We start from the raw sequence: 18,271 nt of genomic DNA, 5'->3' as shown, positions 1-18,271 counted from the left end.
GCCTTGACGGGAGCCACTGGAGGCCAGGGAGGGGAGCAGTGCTAAGAGGTTGGATTCATAGGTGCTATTGGTTGTGTAGTTGCCGGTCTTTCCGCATATTTGGTATAGAGGGTCTGATAGAGTGGGAGAAACCAGGAATATGGATAAGAGAAAGAATGAGAGGAGCTTGAAGCGAAGAAGAAGAGCCATGGCAATGTGGCAAGCTACGTACCGCGCGTGGTTTTTACGTATCATGACTCAGAAGTCAAGCCAACGAGCATGTGGACCCAAGGGCTTAGTCTTCTCGTCTGTCAAAATCCAATAGTGGTTGTATACTTGTATGTCATGCATGACAACAGATAAGTATTTATTTGGAACTCCCTTCTCTTGGTGGTGTGCTCCTGGAGCATTGGAACAATGCTGTGACCGTGGCCAATGCTCCAATATTGATTGACTCTTGTTCTATCCAAGCACACCGATCTAGATGTTGATATGTTATTTCCCGGGTGAACCGGCAAGAAAGTTTCTCATACTGGGCCCTCTCCATTGGAAACATGAAAGTCTGCATGGAAGCTTGACTGATCATTCCCAATTTTATTTGCATTGGATAGACTAGTAGACCTTTCATTAACAATGTTACATAGACTTAAGGTCGTTTTTGTGGATAAATGTATGACTTGTCTTTTTTACTAAAAAGAATCCTTGCCAAAAATCAAGCTTAATTGTACCCTTGGCGAAGACTTATAGAAAAAGACTTACAGTAGAAACAACAATTTTTTTAATATATTATGAGGCAATGCTTATCAGCTTTTGTCAAAAAAAAAACAAAACCACTTTTGTGTGACATGACTCTCAGAGGACAACTTTAATATTATTTTTTTCTCCCTTAGTAGTAAACAATAGTTATAATTGTAGCTTCATCTCTCGCATCTTCCACAATACGGTTTGGATTGGCAAAGATGAACATTAGAGCAGTCTTTCACGGACCATTTTTTGTAATTAGTTTGGTATCAAAATGAGTTCAAGTTCAAGGCCAATCAGGCTATATTATTCTCTTTCAAAGATCAAAGCGACTTTCATATTTGGATGCCCTTTTTACACCTAAGGAGGTTACACATGCCACATTCAAGCTCAATGCCAAGAAGGCTCTTAGACCTGATGGTTACCCCATTTTTTTTCTTCTAACAATATTGGAACATGGTGGATGTATTACTAATAATATCATTGCTACATCGGTGTTGATATTCAGCCTCCAAACGCAAAATCTCTTGGCAATATCTTTCAAGTTGATTTTTTAATAGCCTTCAATATAATTCATTGAGATTTCCTTGATATTCTTGCACCAAGAGGCTTTCACTTTTGTTAGATTAGAGAAATTAAGTATATTCTTTCCTTCTCCAAGACCTCATTACTTTTATTACCAAGGATTGAACTTCTCAAGGTTGCCAAGCTACACTATCTTTTCGAGTGTTTTCCAGACCTGGCTATCAATATTAGCAAAAGTTGTCTCTTTTCATCTAGGTTTGGGGCCTTTGGGCACCTTCTTGAGATCGGTTTAGCAATGATCCTCAAGTGTTCTAGAGATCAACTCCTCCGCACTTATTTAGGAGTCTTGATATCGGGTCAACACCCTTGTCATCAAGATTAGATAAAATTGATTCTCTCCATCCATTTAAAGCTTTTTTTTTTTTTTCTGTAGATAACCAAATATCTTTCTCTTGGGGGATAGACTCACCTTTTTAAATTTAGTGCTCTCATCAACTCTGATCTATAGGATGTCAATTTTTAAATTACTCAACTAGGTCTCGAGCATGATTGATAGAGTCCCCGTAGGGACTTCCTCTAGTGTGGTCGGGACTTGGGCAAGAGTTTGTAACTATTAGCTTGAAAATGGACTTGTAAATCCTATAAGAAAGGGGGATAAAGTATTGTCCACCTCTATGATTTTAATAAGGCATAATTAGGTAAAAAGGTGATAGAAAGTATGCTTTGTTCAAATCAAGTATTGGTCCTGGGTCTTGTTGGAAATAATCAAAGTTGTAGTTGCTGATGTGAAAAGATTGCTGGTGTGGAAGATAAGAAAAGCCACGTGAAGAAAAAATAAGACTGGGTCATATTTAGTTTTTGGATATTTTGATATTTAAATATTAGTTGTGATATGCTTATCTATTAGATAAGTCTCTATTATTATCTATAAATAATGAGAAGAGTTGTATTAATTTTTTTAAGTCATTTTGAATGAACAATCTTTTGCAAAATGATCCTTACGTCTTTTCATTATTTTTACCCCTTTCTTTTCCTTAAAATCCAACTTGGTATCCGAGCTATTAGATTTAAAGGACCTGTGAATGATTAGCATGGCTATGACCAATACGTCCGCTCTTTCACCTCCAGTTTTCAATGGTGAAAATTATCAAGTTTGGGCCATCAAAATGAAAGCTTATTTGAAGGGGATTGGTTTGTGGCAATCAGTTGAAGATGAGAGGAACATACAGCCTTTGGGAGACAATCTGACACTCAATCAAATGAGGGCTCATGCAGAGGAAGAAGCAAAAGCTCCAAGGGCCTTATCCTTTATTCATGCAGCTGTTTCAGAATTAATTTTCACAAGAATCATGACCTGTGAAACAGCCAAGGAAGCTTGGGATGCACTAAAAGAATTATATCAAGGTAATGATAGGACAAGACGAATGCAAGTGCTAAATCTCAAAAGAGATTTTGAGATTCTACGTATGAAAGAAAAAGAGACCATACAAGCCTATTTTGACAGGTTGACGACAGTAGTGAATAAAATCAGGTTGATGGGAGAAGAGCTACCTGATAGTAGAGTTGTGGAAAAAGTGTTTGTAAGTCTGCCCGAACGATTTGAGGCAAAAATTTCATCTCTAGAAGATTCAAGAGATATTAGTCAAATTACTTTGCCAGAACTAATCAATTCTTTACAAGCACATGAACAAAGACGAAATATGAGAGAGGAAGGAGTAGAACAGAAAGTTGAAGAAGCATATCTAGCCAAAAGTTCATCTTCAAAAGGAAAAAGTAGAACACTCCAATGTGACCATTGCAAGAAGTCAGGCCATGAAGAGAAAGACTGTTGGCACAAAGGAAAACCTCAATGTTTCAAGTGCAAAAGATTTGGACATTTACAGGTAAATTGCAGATTTAAGGATGAAGAACATGCAAATTTGGTAGAAGAGACCAAAGAAGAAATTCTTTTTTAAATTAGTTGTGAAAAAATGCATTCAGTGAAGAGAAGTGCTTCACAGTTTTAGAAATGTGGAGAGAAGTGCTCCATGGTGTTTGAAGTTTGGAGAGAAGTGCTCTAAAATAAATTCGTTAAGAATTATGCAGCTTTGAATTAAGGGAAGATGTTGGAAATAATCAAAGCTGCACTTGCTGATGTGGAAAGATTGCTGATGTGGAAGATGAGAAAAGCCACGTGAAGAAAAATAAGACTGGGTCATATTTAGTTTTTAGATATTTTGATATTTAAATATTGGTTGTGATATGCTTATCTATTAGATAAGTCTCTATTATTATCTATAAATAATGAGAAGAGTTGTATTAATTTTTAAGTCATTTGAATAAACAATCTTTTGCAAAATGATCCTTACGTCTTTTCATTATTTTTTATCTCCTTTCTCTTCCTTAAAACCCAACATTTGATATCCGAGCTATTAGATCTAAAGGACCTGTGTGAATGATCAGCATGGCTACGACCAATACGTCCGCTCTTTCACCTCCAGTTTTCAATGGTGAAAATTATCAAGTTTGGGCCATCAAAATGAAAGCTTATTTGAAGGGGATTGGTTTGTGGCAATCAGTTGAAAATGAGAGGAACATACAGCCTTTGGGAGACAATCCGACACTCAATCAAATGAGGGCTCATGCAGAGGAAGAAGCAAAAGCTCCAAGGGCCTTGTCCTTTATTCATGCAGCTGTTTCAGAATTAATTTTCACAAGAATCATGACCTGTGAAACAGCCAAGGAAGCTTGGGATGCACTAAAAGAATTATATCAAGGTAATGATAGGACAAGACGAATGCAAGTGCTAAATCTCAAAAGAGATTTTGAGATTCTACGTATGAAAGAAAAAGAGACCATACAAGCCTAGCTATTTTGACAGGTTGACGACAGTAGTGAATAAAATCAGGTTGATGGGAGAAGAGCTACCTGATAGTAGAGTTGTGGAAAAGGTGTTTATAAGTCTGCCCGAACGATTTGAGGCTAAAATTTCGTCTCTAGAAGATTCAAGAGATATTATTCAAATTACTTTGTCAGAACTAATCAATGCTTTACAAGCACAGGAACAAAGACGAAGTATGAGAGATGAAGGAGTAGAACAGAAAGTTGAAGAAGCATATCTAGCCAAAAGTTCATCTTCAAAAGGAAAAAGTAGAACACTCCAATGTGACCATTGCAAGAAGTCAGGCCATGAAGAGAAAGGATGATTGGCACAAAGGAAAACCTCAATGTTTCAAATGCAAAAGATTTGGACATTTACAGGTAAATTGCAGATTTAAGGATGAAGAACATGCAAATTTGGTAGAAGAGACCAAAGAAGGAATTCTTTTTTTAAATTAGTTGTGAAAAATGCATTCAGTGAAGAGAAGTGCTTCACAGTTTTAGAAATGTGGAGAGAAGTGCTCCATGGTGTTTGAAGTTTGGAGAGAAGTGTTCTGAAATAAATTCGTTAAGAATTATGCAGCTTTGAATTAAGGGAAGGTGTTGGAAATAATCAAAGCTGTAGTTGCTGATGTGGAAAGATTGCTGATGTGGAAGATAAGAAAAGCCACGTGAAGAAAAATAAGACTGGGTCATATTTAGTTTTTGGATATATTGATATTTAAATATTAGTTGTGATATGCTTATCTATTAGATAAGTCTCTATTATTATCTATAAATAATGAGAAGAGTTGTATTAATTTTTTTAAGTCATTTTGAATAAACAATCTTTTGCAAAATGATCCTTACGTCTTTTCATTATTTTTTATCCCCTTTCTTTTCCTTAAAATCCAACTGGTCTTTCACTTCAACGACTATAATGGTAGTTTCTTGCAAAACCTCCATCATATCTCACTGAAGAAGAAGTCTTATTTCTGGGAGTGGATAGTTCTATTTACCAACCTTTCTTGTTTGCTTGCTATCTATCATTATAGATGGACCATCGATTCTTTTTTTGTATAACAAATGGCTTGATGGAAAGAACCTTAAGGATTTGTGGCCTACTTTTCTCCATACCTCTCATGTTCCTTTTGGTCTCGGTCCATGACTTTCTTGCTAGCTTACTGTACCCTACACATTTGTTTTGAGAGGCTTTTCCTTTAGATTTGGTAAACCTCATAACATTTTTTTCGCCCTTTGTAATCGCTTCAGATGATTCTAAAATTTGGAGTCTTAAATGCAATAAAGCCTTCATTGTTAGATTTTTCTATTATTTCCTTAATAATAGTAGATTCTGATGCTCCTTGGGATCCACACTTTAGAAGGGCCCTTGTCCTTGGGAAATCAACATTTTCAACTGCTTTAATAGAGATAACAAAATTTTGACCCTTAATAATTTAGTAAAGTGAATGTTGGGTATATGGAGCCTAATTGTGTGATACCTCATGGGGTACAAGAGAGCATTGTTTAGCTTGGAGGATTAGGGGATAATTCCCCCGCAGTAGGATACAAGGGTTATTTGTATCTGGTTAGAATTATAGTTTGATAATTTTGATAAATTATACATAGATAGGATTTGTATCTAGATAGGTTTAGGATCTATATAGGTTTAAGATCCATATATGATTTACCATTTTACAGATATGCCTCAGAGTTCTAATCCAGATATGCCTCAGAGTACTAATCTAAATATACCTCATATTTTTTTCCTATATATAGGCAGTCCCATGTAAGATGTAATGTGCTTCATATATTGAAATAAAACCCTAGTGAGGTCGTGGATGTAGGCAATCTTTGCCGAACCACGTAAATCTTATCTTTTCTTACTTGTGATTATTTTCTACTTTATTTTTCTCTCTTAATCATTGGTGGGAATCCGATTCCCATCGATTGGTACTAGAGCCTAGGTTTGAGAAGAAGAGTAGGAGCAATGCCGGAAGAAGGCAAGGTTTGAAATTGAGAAATTTGATGGAAAGGACTTCGGATTTTGAAAGACGCAAATAGAAGACTATCTCTACCAGAGGAATCTGCATGAACCGCTATCAGGGAAGAAGCCAGAGAAGATGGAGCAGGTGGTCTAGGATCTGCTTGATTGCTATGTGCTTGGAGTGGCTTGTCTGACATTGGCGAGGAAACGTGGCTTTCAACATCGTCAAAGAGAAGACAACATCGAATCTGATGAAGGCGCTATCAAATATGTACGAGAAACCATTTGCCTCAAACAAGGTGTATTTGATGTGTCGTCTATTTAACTTGAAGATGGTAGAAGGTGCATTTGTTACAAATCACATCAATGAATTCAATGTGATTATGACTCAATTGAGTTAAGTGGAGATCACGTTTGAGGATAAAGTAAAGACACTGATTTTGCTATCATCCCTACCGAAGAGTTAGTCTACGATAGTAACTGCGGTGAGCAGTTCGTCAGGAAGTGTGAAATTGAAGATGGATGATATCCGAGATTTGATTCTGAGCGAGGATATTCGCAAAAAGAATCAGGAGAATCCTCTGGATTAGCTTTGAGCATGCGAAGTAAAGGAAAGAGTCAACAAAAGGGTTAGAAAAAGGATCGCAAAGATATTGTCTACTGGAATTGCGATAAGAAGGGACACTTCAGTAGTCAATGCAAGGCAACACAGAAGAATAAGAAGAATCAATCAAAAGATGACGATTCTACAAATTTAACCAGTGAAGATGTTGATGATGGTCTTGTTTACTGTGTTAACAATCCTATTGAGTCATGGATTCTAGACTCAGGTGCGTCATTTCACTCAACACCTTGTAGAGAATTGCTACATAATTATGCTGCAGGAAAATATGGAAATGCTTATCTTGCTGATAATGAACCTTTGGAGATTGTGGGGAAGAAAGAAGGTCACATAAGGATTGCCAATGGAACACAGTGGAAGCTACAAGAAATCAGGTATGTCACAGGCCTAAAAAGGAACTTGATTTCCAAGAGTCAGATTGACAGTGCCGGATACACTACCGTGTTTGGAGGAGGATCGTGGAAAATAACCAAGGGTGCAAAGATTGTGGCACGGGGCAGGAAGATGAGAAATATACATGACTTCGGAGAGCAAAGATAAAATATCAGTTGCAATTCTTCAGTTGATTCAAAGTTATGGCATCAAAGACATGGGGATATGAGCAAGAAAGGGATAAAATTGTTAGCATCAAGAGAAAAATTGCCAGATTTGAAGACAATTGATGTAAGTCTTTGTGAAGACTGTATTTATGGGAAGCATAAAAGAGTCAGTTTCTCAAAGTCTGCAAGAGTATTAAAGGTAGAAAAGCTACATTTGATGTCACAGTGATGTATGGGGGCCAATTCCAGTAAGATCTCTTGGAGACTCACGCTACTATATCACTTTCATTGATGATTCCGCTAGAAAGAGTCTGAGAACAGACAATTGTGGTGAGCCAGAGTACTATGCAAAAGCTATGCAAGTGGAAGATTCTGTCAAGTGGGAGTTAGCCATGAAAGAGGAGATGAACTCCCTAGAGAAGAATTAGACTTGGGTGTTGACTAAGCTTCTAGAAGGAAAGAAAGGCTCACAGAATAAATGGGTGTACCATATCAAGGAAGTGCATGATGACAAGAAAAGGTACAAGGCCAGACTAGTGGTGAAGGGCTTTCAGTGGTTGATTGAGGATGAGACACTAGCACTGAAGAAAATACTTAGTGCAAAGAATTCAACAAACATGTTAGCAAAGAGTATAACCATCCAAAAACTAAAGCTATGCATGGCCTCAATTGGCCTCCAAGTTACTTGATGAAGATGAGACGTCGCACTAGGAGCATCATCTAAGCTACATAGATAAGGGCTATAAGAGAGCTCCTTATATTAGAATATCAGTCTCCAAATGGGAGATTGTTGGGTATGTGGAGCCTGATTGTGTGACACCCCGGGGGATGCGAGAGAGCATCGGTTTAGGTTGGAGGTGCGGGGACAATGGCCCCGCAGTATGATACAAGGGTAATTTGTATATGGTTAGAATTATAGTTTGATAATTTTGTATATTGTACCTATATAGGATTTGTATCTAGATAGGTTTAGGATCTGGATAAGTTTAGGATCCAAATAGGGTTAGAATCCAGATATGATTTACCCTCTTCCAGATATGCCTAAGAGTTCTAATCCAAATATGCCTCATAATACTAATCCATATATATATCTCAGGTTTTTTTCCTATATATAGGTAGTCCCTTGTAAGATGTAATGTGCTTCAGATATTGAAATAAAACCCTAGTGCGGCCGTGGACATAGACAATCTTGCCGAACCACGTAAATCTTGTTTTGTTTTGCTTGTGATTGCATTCTACGTTTATTTTTCTCTCTCGATCATCGGTGGAATCCGATTCCCAACATGGAATAGTCTACCTAGGGCTACATCCCTTTTTATGATACCACTATGGAGACGATGAATCACTTGTTCCCATAATAGCTTTATGATGCCTGATTTTGAAATCGCTCACTTTTTGGCCTTAGTAAGTACTAAATTTCTATGGCTAAGGTTTAGTCATTCTGGAGGTTCAACTTGGTTCTCCGAAGCTGAAACACCTAGAAGCTCCTTATTCATGCTATGATTTGAAATATTTGGTTGAAGAAGAATAACCACATATGTTATTATTCTATTCATTTGCAATCTAGGATTTCAAGAGACTTAAATTTCTCGACGACTATCAAACATAACCTCAATTTCTTGTGAACCTTTGTTAGTGTCGGTGGAAGTTCTTTACCAATTATAAAACCAATCAAAGACTTGTGAGACTTAGAATTGACGAAGCATTCACTAATGGATGCTTCATTCTAGTTGTTATTTTCTGAAAGCCCTCCCACGCTTTCAACATGTCTTTAAATCCGATCCTAACTACTTGTACTTGTATTCTCTTTTTTCCTAATCTATTTTGGTGGTTTAATCAATTTTAAAAATTACAAGAGTATATGTAAAAGAAAACCAATTAGAAAACAACCAAATCCTTACAGGCAAGTGATCATCCATAATCTGGTAACAAAATGTCAAGAAATAAAAACAAAAAACACTCATATTAGTTTTTGACAAATAAGACAAGCATTGTCAGAAACGTACGCACAAGTTAAGAATTGAACGTTCAACTCATGCACACTCACCTTGCAACGTGAGGTGCAAATTGGAAGGCCGCACCCACAACTGGGGACCTATTATCACCACTATATCCAGCTGAACATGAACTCATGACCTTTTGAACATCCCACACCAACATCTTTCACAATGAGACCAGTACCACAAGGCTATGAACCTTTGGCACTCATATTAGTATTTGAACATTTTCAATCAATTTAAATCAGCAGGGAAAAAAACAGTTGCACAAATCATCCAGCATATCAAAACTCAAAATTCAAAGCCAATTCATATATGAATAATCACATTTAATCTTCTGATCATTGAAACAATGAATTCAATTTGGCTATCAAATGAAATCACAAAGCTAAGAAACCAAAGCTATTGTCCTCATCATCACTATCAATGTTTGCTGGAGAATTTCTATTCTGGTAACTCCTGAGCCTGAGAACAAACACATTGAAGTAATAGCTCACCAACTTTCGCCTTCCATGCAATGGAAAATTCTGGCTAAGCTTGTCCCATAGATTCATCTCCTGATAAGATGGGTTTAGCCGAACAAGGGCTTTGAACCTTCTTTGTTCATCAGCTGTCCATGATCTTGATACATCATCCTCGCCGATGCTTCCTTGACTCCAATTGAAGAAGGCCGGAGGCAGTTCACGCATCAATTCAAGCCTTTTCTCAGAAACATGAAGTCTGACACATTGGATGGAACCTCTACTTTTACAAGAACATTTATCTTCGCGACCTTTACCAATTTGTCCTTGTATGGTTCTCGACTTCTTTTTTCCAGTACAAGGCCAGATTCGTGTGCCCAGCCACTTGAGTTCATCAGGATCCAGTGAAGCCTCTAGAAGTCGTTCGGAGAAATCAGGTACTGTGGCTTGGTATGCTTCTCCAACGCGAGACTTGTCTACCCAAGTAGATTTGCTTTCGAGTAAAATTGTATCAGAGAGATCGGAATTGGACTTCTCGTTGAGAATCTTGATCCTCTGGCTGGACCTTAATTGACCATCTAGATCTTCATAAAAACTTGGATGCATCTTCCGCTTGTCTTGCTGTATCATAAGTTTTAGTCTTGGTCACTCACACATGATGTTATCAATTTTCAAAAGAAAAGAGAGTGCATTACTTTGTTCAAGAAACAGAGCTAAGGTGCAGCAAAATTAGTCAGTGTTCAACTAATTAAATGCAGAGAATTTTTTTAAAAACCAAGAAATAGGAGAAACAAATGGAAACATGAATGGTTTTTAGAATATCAGTCACCGTAAGTAATATAACTTGTAGTATGACCTTTACAATGAAAGGTCCGATATTTTCACTAGCCAGAGTTTAGGGTACTGCTTGCTGGAATGATATTGACTTATATCCACATGTAAGTACAATCTATTCATGTTAGTTTGTTACATCAAATTAAACAAATGCAACATTATCCAATGCATATTGCACAGAGCATGCAACTACGCATGACAACTACACCTCTCAGAGATTCTTTCCTCTCTCTCTCTCTCTCTCTCTCTCTCTCTCTTTGTGGGAAACTGTCCAATGAGTGGAATAGTGACCTTGTAAGACAATGGCTTTTAGATGGTCCAACATACACCCTGTTCAGCAAGGGGTCACACTCAACAAATAAGTCCTACCAAGACTAGAAACACAATTTTACCATGGGTAAGCTGCATGCAGAAGAATCACATTTCAGATAGCAAGTCAATTTCTTGTTATTCTTCTTAAATTGGCTACTCAATAAATATTTGGCTAAAACATCATGATCTTTTTTATTCATCCAACTACGCATGCATATAGGTAATGGATTTTTATCAATACTATGCTAATAAAATTAAGGAATTGCATAATAGACCCATTAATAAATATAAACCACTGATCAAACTATCAACCTCACCAACTTTCTTATTGTAGGAGTTGCCCAAATGTGACAATGAGTGTTTATAAATCAGTGTTCCAAATCTCAAAGTAAATGTAGGAATGAAAACATTGGAAATAACCTTCGTTAGAACCATCACAAGATATCTCCTTTTTTCCTTTTTTTTATAAAAAAAAATACATTGTAATATGCTCAGATAATATCTTATGACAAAGCCATGCACTTTCATAACATTTAAAACTACAATGAGAGAAGCTTATAAGGGTATGATTTACTGGAGGGCAGTAACGATTACAAAGTGAACATAAATTTCTCTTGTTTGTCTAATTCTCTAATTCAACACGACCTAAATACCCCATTAATTGTATCAGACAACAACATAAGCACATGCCCTGAAGTTTTAGCCTAATAAAAGCACAAACTAGGAACATAACAGGTGACACTCTAATGGCCAGCCATTCCAAGTGAAAATTGAGAATAAAATCCTGTCTAAATGCAACAGAGCTCATTAATTATGCCCAAAAGACAAACAAACAAACAAACAAAACTTTGTAATTGACTAACAAAAGCTGAAGATTAAATTATCTGTTCATGTGATGTACATAATAAACAAGCCATTCCCTCAACCATCCAAACTGAAAAAATTGAGCACAAAAAATTCAGTAACTATGCCAAAGCCCACCCACATTCACAGACACAAAACTTTGGGGTTTAGTAACTAATGCTGATGATCAAACTATCCATTCATATGATCTATATAAACAAGCAATTGCCACAGCCTTTTGTACTGAAAAATTGGGTATAAAATCCTAAAAACTGTGATTTTGTTTCATCAAGCTAACAGAAACCCTAGAAATCCAGAGCAAAGTATACTCACAATCAAATATTCATAAAAGAAAAACAAGACATACCTTCCATAAAGATCCATCATTGCTCATCCAAGGAACATCCCGGAGAAGCATGGCTTTCCGAGCACACAGTAACCTAGAGAACAACTCCCCAAGCCGATTATCACTGATCATAGATCCACCAGATGAAACACTAGAAATTTCAAGATCCAAAGGATTCTTGGCCACATTCTTCACCCACTTCACCATCTTCACCAATGCCCCGGCATCATCAACATTACCACTAGACCTCCTGCCAGGAATCACATTCAACCACACCTCCAAAGGATAGAGATACCTCATATAAATCGATTTCAAGGATGCGCCGGTGATCGGAGAAAACCCCGCCTCCTCAGCGATATCGCCCCAAGAATCAGAGGCGATGGAGTAGTACCCACCCTTGTTGCGCACTGCCGAGAAGAGCCTCAACAAGTCCACGGTCTGGCCGTCGGAGATGACGGGTGGTAGCTGCCGAAGCTCGGCTTGCCGGCGGAGGAGTGTTAGGAAAGCTGAGAGGGTGCGGTTGAAGAGAAGATGGGGCTTCTCGTTGGAGGATCGATCGAGATCGGTACAGAACCCGGCGGACTGGAGACGCCGGAGGATCTCACCGGCGTCGAGAGGGGGCGCCACATCCGCCATGGCGGCGGGGTGGGTTTGGCGGGAAGGGTTCGGAGAACAAGAAGAATGGGGATGAGTTTTTATAGTTTTAATTTTTTTAAAAAATAAATAGTAATAATAATAATATATATATATACACATATATATAAAGTAAGCAATAAGGAATTTATTTATGACATTATCCAATTTCATTTAATATCTGTTATTTTTTAGAATAATAACAACCATTACAAATTTTCAATCAGTAATGAGTAAAACATGTTGGATAACATATAGATATATAAAAGAAGTACGTGGGCTACAATCTCTACGTCTTGCTCCATCGTTCGTACATCTGCTTTACGCTAGGATTCTATGTCATTTTTTTTTATAGATCAGACATCCGTCAGTAGTTTAGATCATTTATCATAAAAAAAGCTCTGTTCTATTATTCAAAAATATCGTATTGGTAAAATATTATAAATATAATATAAAAAAATCTAAATCTGTTTGTCATGTCAGATCTGAGGGATGATGTTATTTTTAGAGACATAGTAGAGATATTTATCAACTCAGTTTACTTCATGAAATATCTTTTGGAGTAAATAAATTCATAGAGAAAAATTAAATCGCCATAATTGATGTACTATTGTGTTTGTCGGTCACTTAACACTCTTTGTTGTGGAAAGCACGTAACTTTTTGTCAATAATAATAATAATAATATAATAATAAAAGCAAGTTATTAATTAATATTTGGGAGTTTTTTTAAAAAAATATGAAATTGGGGATTTTTAAAAATTTTTCTTGTCGGAATTATTTAAAAGATTATTAAAAAAAATAATTAGAAGAGTTTTTGGCTTACTGAAGAATCATATAGTAACTTATAAAAAGTAGAAAATAAATAAATGTTGAAAAAATAATGGTAATTTAAAATTTATCACTTTATTTAAAACTATTACTTAAAAAAATAAAAATTTGGATAATACATAATAAATAAATAATACAAAGAACTCGGCCTCGGACTAAATTAAAACATGTTTTCAAATAAATTTCTTTTGTCGTATTGTTTTTTGTCTGGAGGTCTTTTTGATTATTCAGAAAGTTTTTAATGACTGCCGAGTGCCCGACATGTGTTTTTTTTTTTCAATATTTTAAAAATTAATTAATATTTTTATTTTTATTACATAAAATATTTAGTTTTGATTACAATGCATTATTAAAACAGAAATACGATTACGAAAAATCCACTAGTTGTCAAAAAAATTAGAAATATCAACAAAAATAGAAAAAAGATAGACCGACGATATAAAACTCTCACTGGGTAGAGTGGAAACAAAGAAACAAACTAGCCTTCCTTCCTGATTCGGATCCTCCCCTCCCTGAACACGATCGGTCCTCCGGCAGTGACTACTAGGGGCTCTACTAACGTGGATGTTCCCACTAATCTTCTCTAAGCGAGGACCAATATAATCCAAATTTTATTGGATGATACACATAGAGGTGCCGATCCCCAACCCACTAGGCAGATCTGGCCCATCACTTAGTCCAAGCCTCTCCTCACTTACTTTGGAAACAATAGTGCCATCATGGCCCACAAAGCTGCTCACATCACATACCACAAGGGGGTCTTCAGTCTGATCTGAGAAACATCCCCCAATTGGTTCCGAGACCGCTCCAAGATGAAGCCCAACAAGCCCATTCATAGGAACCACCGATATCTCTTCCTCCCAAGTTTCATCAACCTCCCAACACGTGACTAGTAATTCCAATTTAAGTACCTTGGAAACCTCATCAGACCCTTCAAAAAGATGCTCACCACCTTACCCTGCAGATGGAGATCTTGAGGTTAATTGCCAAGCCAACATGTTATAACTAGTTTTTACTGTAGCTATAGTCAATGCAGTATTGTAGTTGTTTTTAGCCTAATACTGTAGCAACATCTTATTGTAGCATCACGAATTCTTCATTACTTCTCTCTTCTTTCCTTCTTTTCTTGCTTTAGCTCATTCGGCCGAACACCACAACTATGGAGATTTTTTTTTCCGGCGACTGGTTTCCGGCGGACCAAGCTAGAAATTTCTTCCTCCCTTGCTTGTGAGTACTTTAATAAGTCTTGATTCAAGTTTTAGGCCGTATTTTACTCATATTAAACCATTTTGGATTCTTTGTAAACCTACGATTTGAGCAAGTTATGTGGTTGATTTTAGGCTCAAAGTGGAGCCCTCATTCTTGTTATTCATTTTTGTGAATATTTATAAAGAAATTTTTTGGTTAGATATTGTAAATCGGGAGAAAACCTTTGTATTATGGCCGGTTTTACTGTAGTAATGCCGATTTTACTGTAGTACTAATAAGCTTTAGTTGTTTCTTTGATTTCTTTGGATTAGAGTGAAGCTCAAACACTTAGGACTTCATTGGTAACCTTAAGACCTAGCTTTGAACCAACCTTGGGATCGATTTAGGGTTGTTTGGTAGAAGGAGCCTAGGGTTTCTTTGCTTAGATTTTTGTACTAATTTTTTATATTGTTTGTTGTGATTGGCAAGGAGGTGAAGCATTGGATCGAGACAAAGAGTTTGCCGAGGATTAGATTACGAGGAAGAGAAATCGTCAATTTTGTGAGTGAGGTTTATTAAGCATGACCTTATTAGAAGATTACCAATATTTATATGCTTATATATACTCTATCTTTCTTTATGAGATTTTGTTGGTTTCATGATAGATTTTGAGATGTTTATTGCTTTGGAATGAGTTTATGTCTTAAGTAAATCTTTATTGGTTTATACTCATTTTGCATTTTGTTGAATGATAGTTATTATTGTTAAGATCTTGAATGTTTTATTTGGTGTTTGAATGCTCATCTTTGACTTGTGATTTAAATTCTTCAAGGAGTTTGCGAAATCTTTGTTTTGTGAAACTTGGGATTCGTCATGGAATTCTTTGATTTTGCGTAATCTAAGCTTGAACTCCTTTTGGGTTATCGAAAGAAAAGAACCTTTATTTTGTCTATTGTGTTGGATTTTGTAAATTGATTTGTGTTAAAAACTTGAGTTTTACTTGTGTTTTTATCATTTCCTTATGGAAATGGTTGAGGTATTATTATTGTTGGTTATTGTTGGTTATTGTACTCTGTGTGGAGTTGTGTTTATTGTTTAAGTTGTATGTTGATACCCTACTGCAGTAGGCAATCTCCACGGCTAACTTATTAAGGTGGCGTGGTAGACCGGCTGATTACTATGAGCGCTAGTGCAGGTGGGAGTGTAGAGTCCTAACTGGATATTTCATCAGGTAGCAATTGTCACCATGCGGTGAACCGATGGGTCAACGTCAAAGGCATGAGTACTTTGGCAACTCTAAACCTAGCCGTGGCCGCGGTGAAGGTTTAGGGAAGTTTCCATATCACTTTATGTTGGGTGAGTGTTGGGTGTTACTTTATGATGGGTTTGAGATTTACTACCTTTATGTTTCTTTTATAGTGTCACATTGAATTTGTGGTGAGGGGGAAAAGCCCAGCTGTCGCTTTTAGAAGGGCAGTCTCCCATAGATTTGATCTGACACGAGTATTGTGTTTATTTACTTCAAAACTCATGTTATTTACTTTGTTATACTTACAAATAGAACTATTTTGATTTACATGTTTATGGTGGAAGACTTGCTTCATGTTTAGCATGTTTTCATAATTTTGAACTCTATATTTAGTATTTTTACACTTTGATATTCTAAAACTCTAATTGAGGAAGAATACCTTTTTATTCTATCTTTCTTGTTATTTTGTATTAAAGTTTAGTATTATATGTATTCATGCTCTAAACTAGCTAATTTAATAGTAAAGAATCATTTTGGAGTTTTATGTTATTGTTGTGGTATATTTCTATTAGAGTTGTGCTAACCTCCCCTCACCGAGTAACATTAGTTGCTCACCACTCTTTTTTTCTCCCAGGCTGTTGCTGGTAGTAGGTGCAGGGTGATGCGGTAGTGTGTTAAGCATTTGCTATTGTTCTATGTTATTATTCTGTGTATCTTTTCAGTTCATGCATGTTTATTTTTTTGTCATGGACATGTTATTTAACTTATGGATCCTCTAGTGTGTAATAAACCTTGTTGCATGGTTTTACATCTAAACAACTATTAAACTCTTGGTGTATCAGCTGCGTGTTGTTGTTATTGTTGCTTCCCTGTGCATTTGTAAACCTCTTTATTTCTGTATATCCGTGTTGTCTTTCATATTACTCCTTCCCTGTGCATTTGTTACCAAATCACGAACAACTTCGTGATTTGGTAACAAATGCTAATTACTATACTATTCATTCATATAACTTTTTTTTTTGACAAAATCTATAAGTGACAAAGTAAAAGACAAACGGATACCGAGATTCATCAGTTACTGTGGCTTGACTAACCTTCTAGAGATTCCCCCAACCCACCCTCGCCATGCAACCTTGAGAGGTATTTTTCACAAAACAAGGGACCCTGAAAGTGAATTATAATATGAAAGACTCGAACTCGAGACCTCTCAATCATAGGCACAGGTAGTCACCGTTGAGCTAGCCCACGGTTCCTTCATATGGCATATATATAAACAAGCAATGGCCTAAGTGTTTGAAACTAAAAATTGAGTATAATGTTCCAATTAAAATGAAACAAGGCTCACTAATTATGAACAAAAAAATGGAGAAATTTATCCACAAATGCTAATGGTTAAACCATCTATTCATATGCCCCATCTTTCAAACTGAAAATTGATCATTTGAGCATAAAATGCTATTAATAATATATATATATAATCCTAGGGGAACCTCTTTCCTTTCCTCTAGAGATCTGTCCTACATCTTTTGTTGTTGTAGTCCTTGTTTTCCTTTGTTTTCAATGTGTGATGTTCTCCCACACCTAGCGGGTATGATTTCTATTGCTAGTTTTGTGTAAGGGTCTAGTCCCTATACACTTTATAAGTTAGTATGTTTCTTCTCGGTGTTGTACTTTTGTTTTTCTTTTAACAATAGTGGTTTATCTACCTCTTCAATATATATATATATATATGTGTGTGTGTGTGTAAGAATCATGATTTAGTTTCATCAAACTAACTCAAACTCTAGAGATCCAATGCAAAAAAATACTAAAAATCAAATAAGGGAAAGCAAGAAAAGACACATACCCTCCAAAGGATCCATCATTTCTCATCCCAAGAACATCTTCCCATATCTATAATTCTTGATCTTAGAATCACCAGATGAAACCCTAGAAAATTCAGAATCAAAAGGATTATCGGCCAACTTCATCACCAAGTTCAGCATTTTTCCCCTATGAGCCAGCATCATCATCACTAGCATTAACCCTTATATGAATCACATTTAACCACAGCTCCAAATTATAGATATAGTGTTGAGATTAACCACAGTGGAAACGGCTAATGTGCTTCATAAATTCACAAGAAAGAAATATGGCAAACCCAGCATTCAACAAAGAAAGATACAAAGATATTACTTGGTTCAACTCTTCAAGCCTACGTCCATGGGCAAAAGAAAGGAGAAAATTCTACTATAATCTTGAAAGATGGAGATTACAAACTTACAAAGCTTAGATCTAACAATGGCTTCACAAACAATAAGAGAAAGGCCAAAAAAACTTGCAAGCATGAATCGCAAGCTTAATTACTC

The 18,271-nt window shown here is 36.4% G+C and overlaps 1 protein-coding gene across 1 annotated transcript; it reads right to left on the bottom strand.

Moving 5' to 3' along the window:
* Positions 1 to 9,567: 9,567 nt before the first annotated feature.
* Positions 9,568 to 12,675, bottom strand: LOC120272421 (AT-rich interactive domain-containing protein 2-like). Its single transcript, XM_039279242.1, has 2 exons — positions 12,046 to 12,675; positions 9,568 to 10,310 (listed from the first exon to the last, which is right to left on the bottom strand). Exons 1-2 carry the CDS (start codon positions 12,658 to 12,660, stop codon positions 9,609 to 9,611), a joined length of 1,317 nt encoding a protein of 438 aa, XP_039135176.1. The 5' UTR covers positions 12,661 to 12,675; the 3' UTR covers positions 9,568 to 9,608.
* Positions 12,676 to 18,271: the final 5,596 nt, after the last annotated feature.

This window comes from Dioscorea cayenensis, chromosome 11 (assembly GCF_009730915.1).
Source record: "Dioscorea cayenensis subsp. rotundata cultivar TDr96_F1 chromosome 11, TDr96_F1_v2_PseudoChromosome.rev07_lg8_w22 25.fasta, whole genome shotgun sequence".
NCBI classification, from domain to species: Eukaryota; Viridiplantae; Streptophyta; class Magnoliopsida; order Dioscoreales; family Dioscoreaceae; genus Dioscorea; species Dioscorea cayenensis.
This window is presented reverse-complemented; position numbering and strand designations above follow the sequence as displayed.

What these genes read in the sequence shown, in the direction of transcription:
- LOC120272421 (XM_039279242.1), bottom strand. Translation starts at nt 12,660, where the DNA reads ATGGCGGATGTGGCGCCCCCTCTCGACGCCGGTGAGATCCTCCGGCGT. An exon ending in ATGATGGATCTTTATGGAAG is followed by an intron (nt 10,311 to 12,045) that starts GTATGTCTTGTT and finishes CTTATGATACAG; the next exon opens with CAAGACAAGCGGAAGATGCA.